General features: G+C 38.1%; 1 protein-coding gene across 1 annotated transcript in view; it reads left to right on the top strand.

Annotated features, from left to right (window-relative positions):
* The window catches only part of HAO1 (hydroxyacid oxidase 1), a 64,440-nt gene extending 56,494 nt beyond the window's left edge, over positions 1 to 7,946 (top strand). The window contains exons 6-8 of the mRNA XM_060124321.1: positions 5,616 to 5,774; positions 5,890 to 5,959; positions 7,876 to 7,946. Of these exons, the coding sequence (XP_059980304.1) occupies positions 5,616 to 5,774; positions 5,890 to 5,959; positions 7,876 to 7,946 (300 nt within the window). The remainder of the gene's footprint in view (positions 1 to 5,615; positions 5,775 to 5,889; positions 5,960 to 7,875) is intronic.
* Positions 7,947 to 18,515: the final 10,569 nt, after the last annotated feature.

The following is an 18,515-nucleotide window of genomic DNA, read 5'->3' as shown; positions in this document are numbered from 1 at the left end:
CTGTAGGTGGAGTGGGGTGGGGTCCCCTAACAGGCTGTCCACTTGTGGGAACATGACCAAGATTCTTTTAGATGAGGCAATGGGACTGCAGTTGCCTTTCACCTCTGCTCTGTTCTCATGTGGACCCCTGTTTTTACGAGTGTGAGTCTAAAAGTGGAATGGGAAAGAGTGAGATGTGTTTGGGGAATACCAAGGAATCCATTTTGTTTGTACTACCTGGTGGGAGTCGGGAGTCCTGGGAAATACACCTGCTAGGAGAGGTCTGGGAGGAGGTCCTTTAATATTATGTCATTGAATATGCAATAGCAAAGCCCTGAGTTAGCAGCGAGTATCACAAATTGGACTGTGGCATTACAGGGGGCAGGAAGATCAATGAGGTGGCCCACATAATTATGAGAGCCAAGGAAAGAGAGAAGGGCCTGACCTGCTATGGGGCAGAAGGACTCAATAGTCCCTCCGAATTTCAGTTTTTTCATCTTTTAAAGTTTAAAAATCAATTAGATTACTTCTTTGGTGCCTTTAAACTTTAGTGTTCTATAATCTCAATTATCTATCATAGGCAAAGTAAGCTAGCATCATGTAACAAAACTTAAATAAATATGTATCTACAAAATAATGTGGATGGACTTCCTAGGCCATCATTTCTGAGCTGGATCATCATATGCATTTCCCCCTTTTGTCAGAACCATTTAGTCATAGTTAATAGTGGATGGCTTTAATTGGGATGAATATTTGAATTTATTCAAATAATTTAGTAAAGTAGTAGTGGATTACTGTTGCATTAAACTAGCAGGCTGATTTAGCTAAAGCCACGGATGCTGTGTAGGTTAGGGCAGATTGAATGATGACAGGGAGCTATTGGGTATACGCATTTGCACTCAGACTTTTTCGTGAAGCACTAATGGGCTAATGATAGGAATGAATCAAGTCTTTGCACGCAGTCAATAATTAAAATCATAAAATTGGAAGTTGTCAGCTCTTTCCAATTCAGCATTACTTATAAAGACCCATCTTTTTAGGTGATATTAAACATTGCCTGCAGTGGAGGGTGAAGAGCTCCTTTGGGCAGGGAGAAGATGGTCACAGTTCAAGGCTTTTCCGCTGATTTATGACTCTCTTTTGTATGAAGATGTAGACTTAGTGTGCAGGCCAAATTCAGTTTGTTTTCTAAAAATAAAATTTAAATCTACTGAAATCAAATCTAACTAGATTTTAAGGGAAAAATATCTAAATGGTGTGATTTATTTCCTTCTGGCTGAGGGAATATGGAAACTTATCTAAAAGAGTTTTTTGAGTTGTGGTCTCAGAGACTATTTTAAGAAAAACAATTACCCTCCCCTTTGCATGATGTGTGCATGGGAGGAGATGCTTGCTTGAGTTTTGCCTCCTACTTTAGAGCAAATTTAAGGTGCATGACAATGAGAGGAATGTGAAACAGTATTGATTTTATAGTGAAGGTGCTTTTCTCTCAGTATGGTGGTTTTGAGGTGTGTGGCAAAAGGCTTGGAGGATGCTGTGGTGTAGAACTTTTCAGTAGATACACAGAAGGACTTGCTCTCCTGCACATTCTGTGACATCATAATTCAGAGCCAAAGAGGCAACATGATTTCACTGGCAGAGCATTGAAATGAACCCAGAGTTTTGGTTCAAGTCCTTGTCTTGCCTCCTCTGAGGGGTGAGAGCTGAGTGAGCAAGTTGCTCAAAATTTTCAGCCTGAGCCTCTTCATAACGTTGTGTTGGTTGCAAAAATAGAACATCTGGATTATATGATTTCTACATTTCTATAAATCACAGAGTTTCTTTGTATGGAGAAATACTTATCACTAAGAGTCCTAGAACAGGAGTTTGACTTAAGTCCATCTTAATGCAACGCTACCAAGAACCACTGCCAGACCCCTGCTACAGCAAAGAGTTTAAAAATAAGTTCATGTTAAGATCCTTACCCTGAAGGTAATAATGTGGCCAAGACTTGTCTTGGAGTAATTAGCGAATGATATGGCAGAATCAAATCAATTTCCAAAATCCACAGTACTGGAACATCTCAAACTGGGGTCTAAAGACAGATTCTCTGGAGTCTTTGAACCCTAGGAGAATTCTTTTTTCATTTTTGTTTTGATGCTAACTGGACCCAAAATACCTTAAACTTAAAAATATGACATTCTTTTCTAGTGAAAATTCTCAACTGTAAAACCTTTTCAGAAAATAAACTTTGGGTTGTTAAATCAGTGTTTCTAAAGTTGAGTCCTTGGGCATATTCTATGAGATCTTTCATTTTTCCTTCTGAAAGGGATTCATGAAATTCTACCTTTGAGAGACACTTGATATATCAGTTAGCTTTTGCTGTGTAACAAACCACTCTGAAATTTACTGGCTAAAATCCAACAGCCATTTATTCATGTCACAACTTTGTGTGTTGGCAATTTGAGCTGATATCCACTGGGAGGTTTTTCTGGTCCTGGCTGGGCTCACTCATATGCGTATGTGGTCCATTGCTGGGTCTACTAGGGCAGACTAGTGTAGGATGACATCAGCAGGGATGACTGCATCGTCTCACATCTAGCACATTAGGCGGCCTGGTTTCCTAGAGAGCAAGTGGAAATATGCAAAGCCTCTTGAGCTCTAGGCTTAGAACAGGCACACCGTCACTTCTCTCTTGTTCTATTGGTGAAAGCAAGTCACAAGGCTAGTTTAGATTCAAGGGGTGAGGAAATAGACTCTTCTGGCCCCATTTCTCCCGCATGATGGGAGGAGCGGAAATGTCACGTTGCAAGGAAATGGAGATAGGGAAGGAAATAGTTGCAGTCATTTTTACAGTTGCAAACAATCGCCAGACCTATATACACCAGTGATTTTCTAAACGTGCTTAGTAGAACTCACACCCCCACCCCCAGCCAGGCCTGCCTGGTGAAGCGTGATGGGTAGAGAGTCAGAGGAGGACTTGTGGGCAATGGCCTGGGATCTGTCTCCTTCACTGTTAACTAAAGCACCTCTGGCTTTTCTGCTTTTGTTTGTGCTCAACTGCTTTGGTTTGGAAATCAAGAGTATAGGACTGGATGCTATAAGAAGGTAGAAAGATGGAAGCCCCCTGTGAGTGGAAGTTTTGTGCGACAGGGGGGCCTGGAAGTGTGTACCTTGAGCAGGAACAGGAAAGAGGGGGGCTCTTTGGGAGTCAGATCCCTGTGGGATTCATTTTGGATTCCTTAAACTGCCTGGCATAATGCCTGGAATCTGCCAGGTAATCAATAAAGTGTTTGATAAATCAATGAATGAGATATATGTATATATATAGCTGATTCACTTCATTATAAAGCAGAAAATAATACACCATTGTAAAGCAATTATACTCCAATAAAGATGTTAAAAAAAAATCAATGAATGGATGGATGAGTGAGTAGTAGTACATTGGAATCTTACCGTATTTTCCTGTAGATTAACTCTGCTGGAGATAAGCCTGAAATTAGTTGTCTAAAGAACCTTTAAGGAAAGAAAAGCTGAAATGAATTGTCTCTTAGATGTGTAGCAAGCTGAAAAAAAGGGAAACAGAACAGTCATAAAATAGTGGATTTTTCTACTACATTTACTTATTTAATCTGCTCTGATCAGAATTATTCTGCATAATATATACACAGTAAAACTGCAGCTCCAGAAAGAAGAAAGGGAGGATAGAAATGCTCAGCTATGGATAGAACATCCTTGTCCAAGGACACAGGAAACACCAATCTGGACTTCATTTTATAACCCAGGATTCACATTTTAAGTATCCTTATTAGTTTATTTTTTAGGCTAGTTTGGGCATTGGAAATATCCTAAACAGACTTGATTTGCGTGACTGTGAAAATGTGTATTGAACCCAAGCTAGCTAATATTTTTCTTTGGTTTTGGTTTCAAATGGGGAAATATGCTTAATTATAGCTTGCATCATCACTTGGAAATTGTAGCATTTATATGTTGATGTAACTTGCCTGACTGTAAAAAGAGGACTATGTATAGGTAAAGGGACGTATGTAAATGGATCCAAAGCATGTTTGGCCAGGCAGAAAAACCAAAAGGAAAAGGGGAAAATCACACTACCTGCCAAACGTTTTAGGGGCCCTGCTCCAACTGTTGCCTTCACTTCCTCCAAATCTGTAGTCAGGTTTAGTCTTCAACCTTTTACACAAAACTCTCTTTAAGTTGAGCCTCTAAAATTTTAGGGGAGAAGTGGGAAAGCTTTTGAGTGATTTCAGCACAATTATTTCTAGAAAAACTGCACTTGAATGTATGGACTTAATTTTATATTTAAATACTTGGGGATGAAAGTGGATAATTTCTACAGATTTTGATCTACAGGTCACCTTGAGGATTGTTTCCACCCTCAAGTGCAAAGATTCACATCAAAGTAGCCAATTGTATCAGTTACTAGCTATTAAAAATGTTGGCTATTAGCCAACGTTATGAGCTAGAAAACAAAAGATTAAAAACTCAGTGATTTAAATCAACAGAGTCTTTATTCCCATGAATCTTTGTGTCAACTGGGGGTCTGCCGATCTAGATTTGGTACTGGTTAGATGGCTGTGCTCCAAGTTTCAGGTCCAGCTGGGCTTGGATGGGGCAGCTCTGCTTGCTGAATATTTTCTCTGGGTCTAGCTAAAGGGAAAGCACTGCCTGGGGGATTCTCCTCCCATGCAAGGTGCAGGAGAAAATTGAAATGCACGAGGTCTCTTAAGGCCTATGCCCAGAAACGGCACTCTGCCACCTCTGCTCAAGTGGCATTGGCCAAAGTAGGTTGTAAGGCCAAGGCCACTGTCGAGTAGTGGCAAGTGCACTCTGTTTCTTTTAGTAGGAAACACTGCCAAGTGGTCTTGGAAAAAGTGGGTTCAGAGTGGTGTGAAGAATTAAGAACAATAGTGCAATCTACCAGATCGACCTCAATGAGGATCTTATATTCTCTAGTGCTGATATAAGCCTATCATCAATTACCAATCAAGATGAGGATCTTCAAGGTTCATGTGGTCATTTTCCTTAAAGGCAAGAAAAATGTTATCAGGGAGAATTCTCTAATGTACAGCTGGATGTTTGCTATATTATTATATATATTTGCTACATTATTGTACATATTCCCGTATTTTGGATGGGAAAATCAGAGACTAAGATTTTCTGTGACTGGTGGTGTTTGCATTTTTATATACCATTTCTTCTACCACAACCTGAGTATGAATTTTAACAACTCATTTTTCAATGAGTAAATAATGTTCAGAATAGTTTATATGAGCAAGATAATTCATTTATATTTATGTGTTTAATGAAAAAACAGCTCTGTGTCTTTTAAGATCATTACGTGCTTTAAATTGTGTTTATATATTTTTTGGATCATGATATTTGAATTTGAATATCAGGAATAGAATAAAACCCTTGGATTTTGATAGAAAAATAAGTCACTCAGTTCCAAATTTAGTTGGTTTTTTGTTACTAGCATTTGCACCTCTTTTATTTTAGGAGGGAATAGCTTTACTGTTGATTCTAAACCTAACCTCTTTCACTCTAAGCCCTGTCAGATGGTTGGTGGCCTGAGGAAGTTGAATTGGAGAACAATCCAGCATGCCTAGTATCACTTTACTGACCTCTTGTCTCCACAGGTTGACGTTCTGCCAGAAATTGTGGAGGCTGTGGAAGGGAAAGTGGAAGTCTTCCTGGATGGGGGTGTACGGAAGGGGACCGACATTCTGAAAGCTCTGGCCCTGGGAGCCAAGGCTGTGTTTGTGGGGAGACCGATCATTTGGGGCCTGGCTTTGCAGGTAATGAGAGGACAAAGCAATAAATATATAAAACAGGATGACTCAACTGTGAAATAAATCTGTGAAACCATTCAGACTGACTTACTCAAAAGATCTGTGTCTTCTATTTGCTTAGGGAGAGAAAGGCGTTCAGGATGTCCTTGAGATACTGAAGGAAGAATTCTGGTTGGCCATGGCTCTGAGTGGTAAGACTTGGTACTCTCATTTACAACTTCTTTTCTTCTGGGTGTCTTTAGGCCAGGCTCCTTGGTGGAGAGAAGTGAATTTGAAGGGGAAGAGGATGGAATCATTTGGAGTGTAATTCAATTTAACGTTGGCTGCATACTCACAGCTGTAGTGCAGAGTGCTCTCTGGACGGAGGAACTCCACAGTGTGTGCTGTCTGGAGTGGTCACTTAGCCTTTGACAGTCTTCTCAGGGATATTTTGGTGAGTCTTATTAGTACCTTAATGGTGAACACTACATTGAACACTTCCTCCTCTCTTAACACATGAATGAGAAATCTAACTGGCTAGTCAACAGCTCCATCTGGATGTCTAAGGGGCATCTCAAAGTCTACCTGTCTAAAACTAAACTGCCAACTTTCCCCTTTAAACCTGCTCTACCTTCCAACTCTCCAGTCTCAGTTCATGTTAATACTATTATCTCAGTTGCTCAGATCAAAAATCTTAAGTCACTCTTGACTCCTTTTGTCTCTCATACCCTCACATCCACAGAGGTGCTTTCTGTAAAAGAGACCTACTCACCACCTCCTCTGCCACCAGCCTGTCTGGAGCCTTCATGATCTTTCTTCATCTTGGATATTGTGATGGTCTTTCTGTGTATCCTTCCCATCGTTGTCTCTCTTTCCTAGGGAATTTCGGATCAGCCTGTCTATTGTTTCTTCCATCCCTGTCCCAGTCTATTCTGATCACAGCATCAGGACTATCCTTTTAAACATGAACTCAGGTCATATCACTCTTCTGATCAGAACCCTCCAATGGCTCTCAATTTATTCAGAGTAAATGCTGAAGTCTTTACGATGGTCTACGAGGTCTTATGTGGTTGACCTCTGTCACCTCTCTGACTTCAGCTCCTCCCACTCTCACTCTTGCTTATTCCACCCAGGCCACATTTGCCTCCTTGATTATCCTTGACCATGTCAGACATATTTCAGCCTTAGGGCTTTGGCCTTGGCCGCACCTCCTACCTGGACGCTCATTCCCCAGATATCTACGTGGCTAACTCTCCCATGTCCTTCAAGTCTCACTTACATCCTACTTTCTCACAGTGTCCCATCCAGACCACCGTATTTAAAATGGCAATTTGTCCTCCACCCACTCAACTTCCAGTTTTTTTCCCTGTTACTATTTCATTATTTTTCCATAACACCTAACACCTTCTATAGATAATCTATCACATAATTAATTTTTTAATTACATGCATTATGTATTTTCTGTTTCCTCTCTGGAAGTAAGAACCCTGAGGCAGGGATCTTTGTTATCTTTACTGCAGTATCCCCAGTGTCTAGAGCCGTGCATAGCACGTAAATAATAAGTATTTGCTGAAGGAACGAACAAGTAAATAATCACCATTATTCCTAGTGACTGAATTTGACTCAGAATGGACCTCTAGATGCAAAGAATCACCATGAGTCAATTATCACCTCCCCCACTTCTGAAAGTAATGAGGGCTTCCTTTTCTGTGGTTCGTGTCACTCAGATTGTCCCCACAGATAGAATTCTGGAGATCAGTGGTCTACACTCTCCTGAGCTGAGGCTGTGTGGACACAGCATCAGTGAGAAGAACGCCATTCTCTGAATCCTCACTCTGCATTTTAATTTGCTACAGACATATCCTAAAAGAGAGCTTTCAGCCACTGACTCTCTATTAAATGTGGCAGAAAAGAATATACTCTTTGTGTTAATAAAAATATGTGCCAGTCATTTTGTGTTAAGGACTGTTTAGGTAATAAAAATGGTCTCATGCCACATAAGATTTGGCAAGCTTACCTTGAATCATAAACCTTACATTTGTCAAGTTTTACATTCCTTGGGAAAACGATTACCTGCCTGATTATTATTGCATTCATTTCATATTAAATGTATGCATTATTTTTTCAGGGTGCCAGAATGTGAAAGTCATCGACAAGACATTGGTGAGGAAAAATCTTTTGGCCGTTTCCAAGATCTGACAGTGCACAATATTTTCCCATCTGTATTATTTTTTTTTTGGCGTGTATTACTTGACAAAGAGACACTGTGCAGAGGGTGACCACAGTCTGTAATTCCCCACTTCGATACAAAGGGTGTCGTTCTTCTCCAACAAAATAGCAATCCCTTGCTATTTTAAGTTCATTGCTTTTGACTTTTCAATGAGTGTCCTAGGAACCTTTTAGAAAGAAATGGACTAGCATCCTGGAAATATATTAACTGTTAAAAAGAAAACATTGAAAATGGATTTAGACAACGTCATCCCCTGGCAGCCTCACGTGCTACAAAACAAAAGATATCCTGGGGTGAAATTGGACGTAGCTAGTGCAGAGGTAAAAAGATAATGATCTCCCTGTTTATTAACCTGCATTGTGTGTGGATATCCCTAAAACTGTGTTCTTAAAATCTAAGCGCAGGTTCAGAAGGCTGGATGTGCCTGGAGAAACAGGAGATTTGAATTCACAACACTAAGGAGATAGCACTTGAGAGAATTAGGATAAGTTGGTGGTAATTTGTGTTTTTTCTAGATACTTTTTAACACCCTGGGCTATTCTACTTCTTTGAATGTAGATTTCCGTTCACAGCTTTAGTATCAGAATATATCTGAGTATTTTATGATATAGATTGCTTCTTATTCAGAGAGAAATAAAGCATTTTTTGAAAAGAAGATATCGGGTCAATTTGTAACTGTGGAATTCAACTATTTTAATCTCTGAGCCCGAACTACCTCTCTGTTCCCTGTGCATACCCATTCATTCTCTTATACCTCCTAGTTCCTCTTCTTTACTCGTTTGCTTCTTTCCACTCATAGTCACGTACCGGGCCAGCTACATGCTTTGTGAGGGCCATGTCAAGTGAAGATGTGGGCCCCCTGTTCAAAAAAGCAGGAAAAAGGCCTTTTCCTTTCTTTCAAGGTTTTTCTCTTAACCTATCAAGGTCCCTTTTCTTTGCTATTTAATGTCATGTTTCCTTGGGCACGGGGATCCTCACCGGTGCCTGAATACCATCCTGTGATCTGTCCCAACTCCTGCTGGGGGTGGATGGCGGCACTGCCACTGGGCCGGTGGTTCAGCCAGCAGCCAAGGACTCGTTCAGGAAATGTGGGGAGGTGGTGGCAGGGTGGTAGGGTGGAGGGGGTGCGGGGTGGGGATAATGTGTGATTCTAGACTCCCAGGCCCCAGCACGTGTTCCATGGTCCCATCATCCTTTATTATAAAACACAAACTTAAAGATAAGATTATTAAGAATTTCAAGCCAACAACAGAACACTAAACTTACGCTTGAGGCCCCCTTTGGAGCCTGGAGTCCTGTGTGACTGTATTGGCGAACTGTCCAGGAAGCCCTTGTCACGTGACTTTTACATTTATTCCCCAACCAGGTATTTGACAGATTATAGGTAAACTTGGTAATCAAGGTGAGTCTGAAATTGTCTTTTCACCATCTCTCTGGTTGTTCATTTAGTGTGAAGTACTGAATGAAACAATTGAGAGAATCACTACCTTGAAATATGACCATGATATTATGTCTTCTTGTTTTATTATACTGTTTGATCATTCTCAGATCTCTCTCTTTGTCTCTCTCTCTCTGTGTCTGTCTCTTTCTCCTTTCTTCCCTCCTTCTCTCTTTTCCTTTAAATGCTAAGATATTTGTAAATACTATGATGGACACAAACATATATCTTTCTTTTTGAACTTATATCTAGGTCTGATAAAGAAGAATCATTTAGCAACTTCCCTGGTGGTCCAGTGGTTAAGATTCCATGCTTTCACTGCAGGGGCCACGGGTTCGATCCCTGGTTGGGGAACTAAGATTCCACATGCTGCATGGCACGGTCAAAAATATAAAAAATAAAATACAATAAAAAATTTAAAAATAAATTTTAAAAAAAGTTAAAAAAAGAATCATTTTATCTGATAAAAAGAAATTAAATTTTTCTCCAAATACTAAGAAAGAATATGACTGTCATATCACGTAATTGTTTTGTGCTTTTCCAATTAATATTGATCAGTTAATAGGTCTATAATAAGCACTTCTTTGATCCCACCAACTGATTCAGAAGTGCCTTTGCTGTTTGCAAAGAATGTCCACTTTGGCTACATTATAGTTTGTGGCTGCTAAAAACTTGATAGCTTTCTCAGCAAATGGAGATCTTCACAATGGCATTTTAAGTGAGTCTTATGAGAACGATGATGAATGATCTTTTTTTTCCCTAAATTTATTTATTTATGGCTGTATTGGGTCTTTGTTTCTGTGCGAGGGCTTTCTCTAGTTGTGGCAAGCGGGGGCCACTCTTCATCGCGGTGCGCGGGTCTCTCACTATCGCGGCCTCTCTTGTTGGGGAGCACAGGCTCCAGACGCGCAGGCTCAGTAATTGTGGCTCACACGCCCAATTGCTCTGTGGCATGTGTGATCTTCCCAGACCAGGGCTCAAACCCGTGTCCCCTGCATTGGCAGGTGTATTCTCAACCACTGTGCCCCCAGGGAAGCCCCTGAATGGTCTTAATTTGTGAATTTCTAAACACTTTTATGACCCCCCAGATCCACACTACCTCCTTCAACGTAGATATCCATTTTTTCTTCAGAGTCATAATACAACTAAATGCTTCATGATGAGTGTTGTTTCCATAATCAGGAAGACATAAAGCTGTTTTTACATTGTTTTGAGAGTGTCTCCAGTCCAGTTGTAACAACGTTAAAACCAAATCTGTCTGATGTCTGAGACAAAAAGGGGGGCGTGTTTGTTGCACATCCCTTGCTGGGTATTTTCTCACTTGAACTTGAAAGAAGTTCTTTGAGGAAGACAACTGATTTTTCTGTTCCTGAATTTCTTAAAATATGTTGAGGGAGGGGATAATAGAGAACAGATAGTTTAATATAGGCCAAGTCTGCTTTTCTTGTGTGTTTAATGTATATGGTGCCCTAAAGAAGTGCTTCTCAAGCTGGAGAGTGTATTATAATCACCTGGAGGGCTTGCTAAAACAGATTGCTGGGGCCACACTCATAGATTCTGATTCAGCAGGTCTGGGGTGTGGCCTGGGAATCTTCATTTCTAACATGCTCCCAGGTGAGGCTGATACCACTCTTGTAGACACACACTTTGAGAACCACCGGTCTCGTCTAGAGCAAGAAGCATCAATTCCTATTTGCCAAGCAGATCATGTAATGAGCCAGCTGTTGCATATGGATGACACCCCACCTAAAAAGGCCACCTTTTCTTCAGCCAATTGATTCTTCTTGTTGAAATTTATTTCTTATAGAGGCACAAAGTACTTACAGTGATGTGTGTTAAGTGCTCAAATTTGTCAGAGGTTTAAACACTTTACACATACACTCACGTGACCATCAGCACCCAGATCAAGATTTGGAGCTTCTCCATCATCCCCAAATGACCACCTCTACCAGAAATAAACTTACGTTAACTTCCATCCCCATTGGTTAGTTCTGGCTGTTCTTGAACTTCATATGTGGGATCATACAGTACGTACTACTGTTTTTGTTTTGTATGTGAAGTCCATTCATGTTGTTGAGTATATCAGTAATTAGTTCTGTTTATTCAATGCATGAACATGCCACAATTTATTGATTCATTCTCCTATTGTTACATGTTTGGGTTGTTTTTTCTGCTGGAAGCTGATTCCCACTGATTTTAGCGAAAATGCAAGTTCAGTGTTATTTTCTGAATTTTCAAGAAAAGCTAGACATCAACATTGTTATGTGAAGATTTTAAGGCTGGCAAATATTTAACAATCGAAACATGGAGCGGGTCATATTAAACATGGGCATGGCCCATGTCTGGTGCATGAGGCACGAGTTCTCAACTCTTGTAACATCTTGGCCTCACAGATCTTTCCCTCATGGCTAAAATCACTCTTATGCCCCTACACAGAATCATGACTGAGATATGTAGCAGTAATGGGTGCCTGCTAACAGAATTAATCAGACTCTCTTTTGTTTAAGCTTGCTTATATTCTGCTATGTGGAAGAACGTGGGTGTGAAATAAACTTCCTTGTCTCCACCAGGCTTGGGGAGCCCAGAATCCCAGGCCTGTAGGAATAAATCAAGTAGTATGGATGCTTCTTATCCTGCAGTTTGCAAACTGCATCTATGTCATTGCTGTGTTAGTCATTCGTTTATCTTGCCAAAACATTAACATTTGTGAAACAGCTTTAGAGGGCTGTGGTGGATTAGTATAGCATGAAAGGAAGTGGTGGCTTGTTCTCAAATAAGGAGAAAAGATCTTTCATAGTAAGATCCATAATTTATTTATTGTCTGATGAACTGTACTGCATGTCCATTGCATAGCAACAAAATAAAGTTTGTCTGTTTAGGAAAGACTGAAGTTTTCTTATAACATAAAGATAGAGGATGCTTTCTGAACTTGTATTTTCTTCAATGTGTGCTCTGTCACATGCCAGTTATAGAAGAACATCAGGTTGAGAGTTTATTTTAGGTAATACAAATGTTAACACAAATGACAGAAGGGTATTATTATATGTTTGTGTGATGGGAAATCTTACCTATTTAAAAAGATGTAATTTCCTGTCCTTATCCAAATCTAACTTGAGCCCTTATCCAAATCTAACTTGAGCAATCAGTATCTTATTTCCTCACTAATAGTTGTTTGGGGGAAATAAGAAAGCTTATTTTTATCCAGTTATCTGTTTGTTTTTCTACTGATATTTTCCTGAATATCATTTTAGATAATGAGCATAGGTTCAACTGAAAATTTTCCAGGATCTTCTGAAAACCAAGAATTGTGTTATCCTGAATAATGTCAATACAAGGGCTGGAATTCAAGTGAGCAATAAATTTGATTTTCTTTGTTCATTTGATTCAGCCTCATTGGGGAAAAGACTCTGGCTCAGTTTCCTACCTGTGTCCTCTGGTTAGATCATCTATCTTTAAAGCTGATTTGTTTTCCATTATAGTCAAACTCCTGAGTCTAACAGTATGGGGATCTTCTTATTGATGGACTAGTTTATAGCAATATGCTTTTCATTATATATTAAAGCTTCACTAAATGAAGTTGAAAGCCAACCCACCCCAAAGCACTGGGTTAGGATCCTGAAGATCTGAGTAACTAGCTATGTGAAACATTATTTAACCTTAGCACCCTCAGATTCTCAGCCGTGAAATGAGAACACAGCATGGTGAAATATGTGAGAATGTATCGTGAATTATAAGTTGAGATTCAAAGTCTTATTCATAATAATTATTATCAGGAGAGATAAGTTCAAATACGTATTTTGTTTTTATATTACTTATTTCAAAACTTTGACTTTTTGTGAAAATGTTACGTATTTCAAGCAATTCAACAGAGTAAAAAAAAATCACATATTTTACCACATAGAGATAATTATTATTTATATTAGATGAATACCATTTCAGACATTGCTATATATATATATATATATTAAATAGCAGCTGGATACATAGATAGAAATGGCTTTGCTGAAATAAAACTACACAATAAATGTTACATTTAAGTAAAATATTCAATTTAGTGTTACTTGAATTTAGTAGAAGGGAAAGAGAAATTGAAGGAATTCTTAAAATTAAGGTAAATGATCGTCCAAAAAGAAATATAGCATATAAATTTTTGTTCATTGTATTTTGAAAATTATTTAAAACTTAAGAGGTTGAAGTAATTTGTTATTTCTGGCATATACATATTTCAATTTCAGACAGTATCAATTAACTCATCACTGTAAAAAATGAAGAAATTAGCCCTTACACCTAGTCTCTTTTCTTTTTTCTCCCTTTCTCTCCCAATTTTCTTAATATTTGTCTACTATCAAAGTATAAAGCATCCTCCTCTGTAACAATAATTTCCAAAATTGTTTACTATTAATTTTCATTGAAATAGGTTTAGTACTTACAATAGTCTTCAGAGCTTCTCTATTCCTTGGTTCTTAACTTTGATTTCATTGGTAAATTATATTTTCAAAATTAACTGTATTCCTTGAGTTTCTGCATGTTTGAAAATTGGCCTGATGTGTTTATATTTGAATGGTAGCTGAGATGAGTATAATACTTTGGGGTCACACTTGCCTTTGTCAGACATTTTGCATTGCCATCTGGCATCTGGCAAAATCCAGACTGGCGTGCTTCCCTCCTCTTGCTAACACCACCCACCAAAAAAACAAAAACAAATACAAAAACCTGATGCCTGAAAAATGATTTCTTTATCTCTGAATTTCAACACCTTCAGCTGAGGTAATGCTACATGCCCCATGACTCACAATTTAAAAACAAGACTATGCTTAGCACATTGCTTTAATTTTAATTTAAATATGAAAAAAGTCCCAACTTAATTAGTATATGTCTCATATGAATTATTATATATTATTAACATTGTCCTCTATTTTCTATGTTAGCCTTACTAACAATGTTATAACAATAGTAACATCAGTGGTTATTATAAATTTTGGTACATTAGTTCTGTTAAAACAAACATTTAAAGATTCTTATTATCTAGACCAGCACTACTCCATGAATGTTTTGTGATGATGAAAATATTGTATTTCTGTGCCATCTGATATAGTAGCCACTACTTACATATGGCTATTGGGCACTTGAAATGTGCCCAGTATTGAATGCTTAACTTCATTTAATTCTAATTATTCTAAATTTAAGTAGTTGCATGTGGCCACTTGGTATAGTCCTGGGTAACCCAGATGTAGACATGCAGAACAATCTTAGGCCGAGAAGAAACTTTATTTAATAGACTCAAGACCAACCTTGCTACATGGTTACCCTGGGCAAGTGACATAAAGTCTTTTCAATGTAGTCCAATTTAAAGAATAAAATGTTATAGCAGCTCTTATCTGTATTGTAGGCACTTCAATTGCAGTAATAAATGTAATAATGTCTACAATTATTTGGAAGAAAATACTATATTGATCTAAAGCAGCTTTGGTTTTTGTTTGTGTTTCTTGTTAATCTTTTCATTTATGATTTACTGGGAAGATCCCAGAAATTTTGTCTGAAGTCTTGAGTTCATGGCTCAGACTAGACATGGACTGAACACAACATCGTGAGAAAATAATCTTGAACATAAATTTTCATCCTTTAGGTGGAATAGTCATAACACTATTTAGTAGTATGTACTAATGAGTAGTGATGCTCTTTTAAACTAAGAAATGATGTATGCGTAAGCTATTATATAAATACTTGTAATAAAAATATTTGGCATGTAGTGTAATGACTGACATCTTGGAAATCTGAAAATAATGAGAAAAGTTTGTTAGACAGAGTGAAATAATGTCCTTTTGAGTAGATAAAATCCTGTATCCTAAATAGCCAACTGGCACCAATAAGGAGCCTTTCTCTAAGGAACTTTGGCATTTCTTTGATCCAGGAGCACAGATTTCATTACCAAATGAACACGTAGCATTGCCCAAGTCAAGAACACACTTTTGGTTGAGATTTTCCTTTATTGTTGATATCATGTTATCTGGTTTTAATATTAATGAACACACCTCTCAGATTTTTAAAAAGTTTCTGAATAATAGTAGACAATAGTTTTGCCCTAGTCAAGAATATATTTTTAGTTTGAATATTAGTTGTTATAACCATGCTATCCAGTTGAATTTTTTTTTTTTTCAGTATGCGGGCCTCTCACTGTTGTGGCCTCTCCCGCTGCGGAGCACAGGCTCCGGATGCGCAGGCTCAGCGGCCATGGCTCACGGGCCCAGCCGCTCTGCTGCATGTGGAATCTTCCCGGACCGGGGCATGACCCCGTGTCCCCTGCATCAGCAGGTGGACTCTCAACCACTGCCCCACCAGGGAAGCCCCTAGTTGAAATATTAATGAGCAATATAACTCCAAATTTTTGGAGAATTTATGAATAACAGTAATTTAATATAATATGTGTTATGACATGAACATTTCTGTCTTAAGTAGTGATTTTTAAAAAAGAATCCACTAAAAAGTAGTCAGAAAGAAACTCTGTTAAACAATTCTTCAATAAACTAACTGAATAAAGTTAAAATTCACTGTTTCCAACACTCCCAATCATATAGCTACGAAAAAAAATGCAACAATAAAACAAGCCAACAAAAATATTTGAAGATTGAGATTTTAGTAAACTGTTAATCTACCCAAAAAAAGAAAAAATAATAATTTATGCAACTGTTAGATATTCATGATTATGGCATGGCAGTGTATATGAAAGGCAGAATCCATAAATTTGAAAATGCAATTATTGGATCAACTGGTGGTTTTGTCTACACAACTGCATAAACAATTTGCCTACTTTCCACTAACTTGACCAGATGCTTTGTTGTCATGTAAACACAATCTAAATGAAATCCACATATTTCCCCCCAAACCTTATTTTAGCTAAATGCTTCTTGGCTAATCTTATTCCAGGTCTGCTAACAATTTATCCAGATGATTTGATTGCCTTTCAACTCTTTTGCCATTTCTTGCTCATCCTTTATTGGGCAGGCAAATGATGGAGAAAATGATGCAAGGGCAAGCAAATAAACATAGAAAGAAAGGTCTTTGGAAAGCAAGACACTCCCCACAGTTGTTGGATCTTTCTCAGGAAGGGGGTGGTTAAGAGGGCACAGGAGGTTAATGCCCAAATTGCCTCTCCATCTGAGATGCCTCCTCCCAGGAGTTCAAGAAAGAAAAGCTCTTCCCACTCTACTAAATACCCTCTCTGCTAACACTTGTACTTCCAAAGTTCTTCAAAGGCTTCAGGTAAGTTAAAAAATAGTTAATTTGAAAAGATGTATGATAACTTAATTAAAAATTTTCAACTGTAATAACTTTTATAAAATTTTCCATTTTTGTTGCTTATCCAAAACTTCCTGATGATGAAGGTTCATGTGGTCCTCCAAATTTTTTACCTTTCCCAATAGAAGGAAATGAGAGATGATAGATAAGACTCACATCTTCCAAGAATCCATCTTTTCCTATCCATTTCAGTTTATTTCATGGACTGCTGACCTTTTGGAGTTTTTGACACTCATTCAGAAACAAAACATAAATTAGGTATTCTAAGCATTCCAATCCGGTGTAAAAGCCAAGGTGATTTCCTAGTCTAGATTCATTTATAGTTTTGCTTCCACCAAACGAAGGGTTAAGAATGAAACTGAGAAATATCAGACCCTGTTGGAAAATGCTCATAATCAGCCCTTGTCTGCACTACTGAAGCAGCTCAGTAATGAATGAAAATTTGTCATGGATATTATAGAAAATTTTAAGAATGAACTCTAACATTCTATGCTTGACATCAAAATATAGCAAATACTTAAAGTATTCCATTAAAAAAATTTAAATCACAATATCTGATGGAATATTCTAAGAACAATGATTTTTTTAAATTTTTATTTATTTTTAACATCTTTATTGGAATATTATTGCTTTACAATGGTGTGTTACTTTCTGCTTTATAACAAAGTGAATCAGCTATACATATACATATATCCCCATATCTCTTCCCTCTTGTTTTTCCCTCCCACCCTCCCTATCCCACCTCTCTTGGTGGTCACAAAGCACTGAGCTGATCTCCCTGTGCTATGTGGCTGCTTCCCACTAGCTATCTATTTTTCATTTGGTAGTACATATAAGTCCATTCCACTCTCTCACTTTGTCCCAGCTTACCCTTCCCCCTCCCTGTGTCCTCAAGTCCATTCTCTACGTCTGCATCTTTATTCTTGTTCTACCCCTATGTAGTTCAGAATTATTATTATTATTATTATTTTTAGACTCCAATATATGTGTTAGCATATGGTATTGTTTTTTCTCTTTCTGACTTACTTCACTCTGTATGACAGTCTCTAGGTCCATCCACCTCACTACAAATAACTCAATTTCATTTCCTTTTATGGCTGAGTAATATTCCATTGTATATATGTGCCACATCTTCTTTATCCATTCATCTGTCGATGGACACTTAGGTTGTGTCCACATCCTGGCTATTGTAAATAGAGCTGCAATGAACATTGTGATACATGACTCTTTTTGAATTATGGTTTTCTCAGGGTATATGCCCAGTAGTGGGATTGCTGGGTCATATGGTAATTCTATTTGCAGTTTTTTAAGGAATCTCCATACTGTTCTCCATAGTGGCTGTATCAATTTACATTCCCACCAACAGTGCAAGAGGGTTTCCTTTTCTCCACATCCTCTCCAGCATTTATTGTTTGTAGATTTTTTGATGATGGACATTCTGACCAGTGCGAGGTGATACCTCATTGTAGCTTTGATTTGCAGTTCTTTAATGATTAATGATGTTGAGCATCCTTTCATGTGTTTGTTGGCAATCTGTATATCTTCTTTGGAGAAATGTTTATTTAGGTCTTCTGCCCATTTTTGGATTGGGTTGTTTGTTTTTTTGATATTGAGCTGCATGAGCTTCTTGTAAATTTTGGAGGTTAATCCTTTGTCAGTTGCTTCATTTGCAAATATTTTCTCCCATTCTGAGGGTTGTCTTGTTTATGGTTTCCTTTGCTGTGCAACAGCTTTTAAGTATCATTAGTTCTCTTTTGTTTGTTTTTGTTTTTATTTCTATTTCTCTTGAAGGTGGGTCAAAAAG

This window comes from Lagenorhynchus albirostris, chromosome 15 (assembly GCF_949774975.1).
Source record: "Lagenorhynchus albirostris chromosome 15, mLagAlb1.1, whole genome shotgun sequence".
Classification (NCBI taxonomy): Eukaryota; Metazoa; Chordata; class Mammalia; order Artiodactyla; family Delphinidae; genus Lagenorhynchus; species Lagenorhynchus albirostris.
The sequence above is the reverse complement of the archived record's forward strand: the minus strand, read 5'-3'. Positions and strand labels throughout refer to the sequence as shown.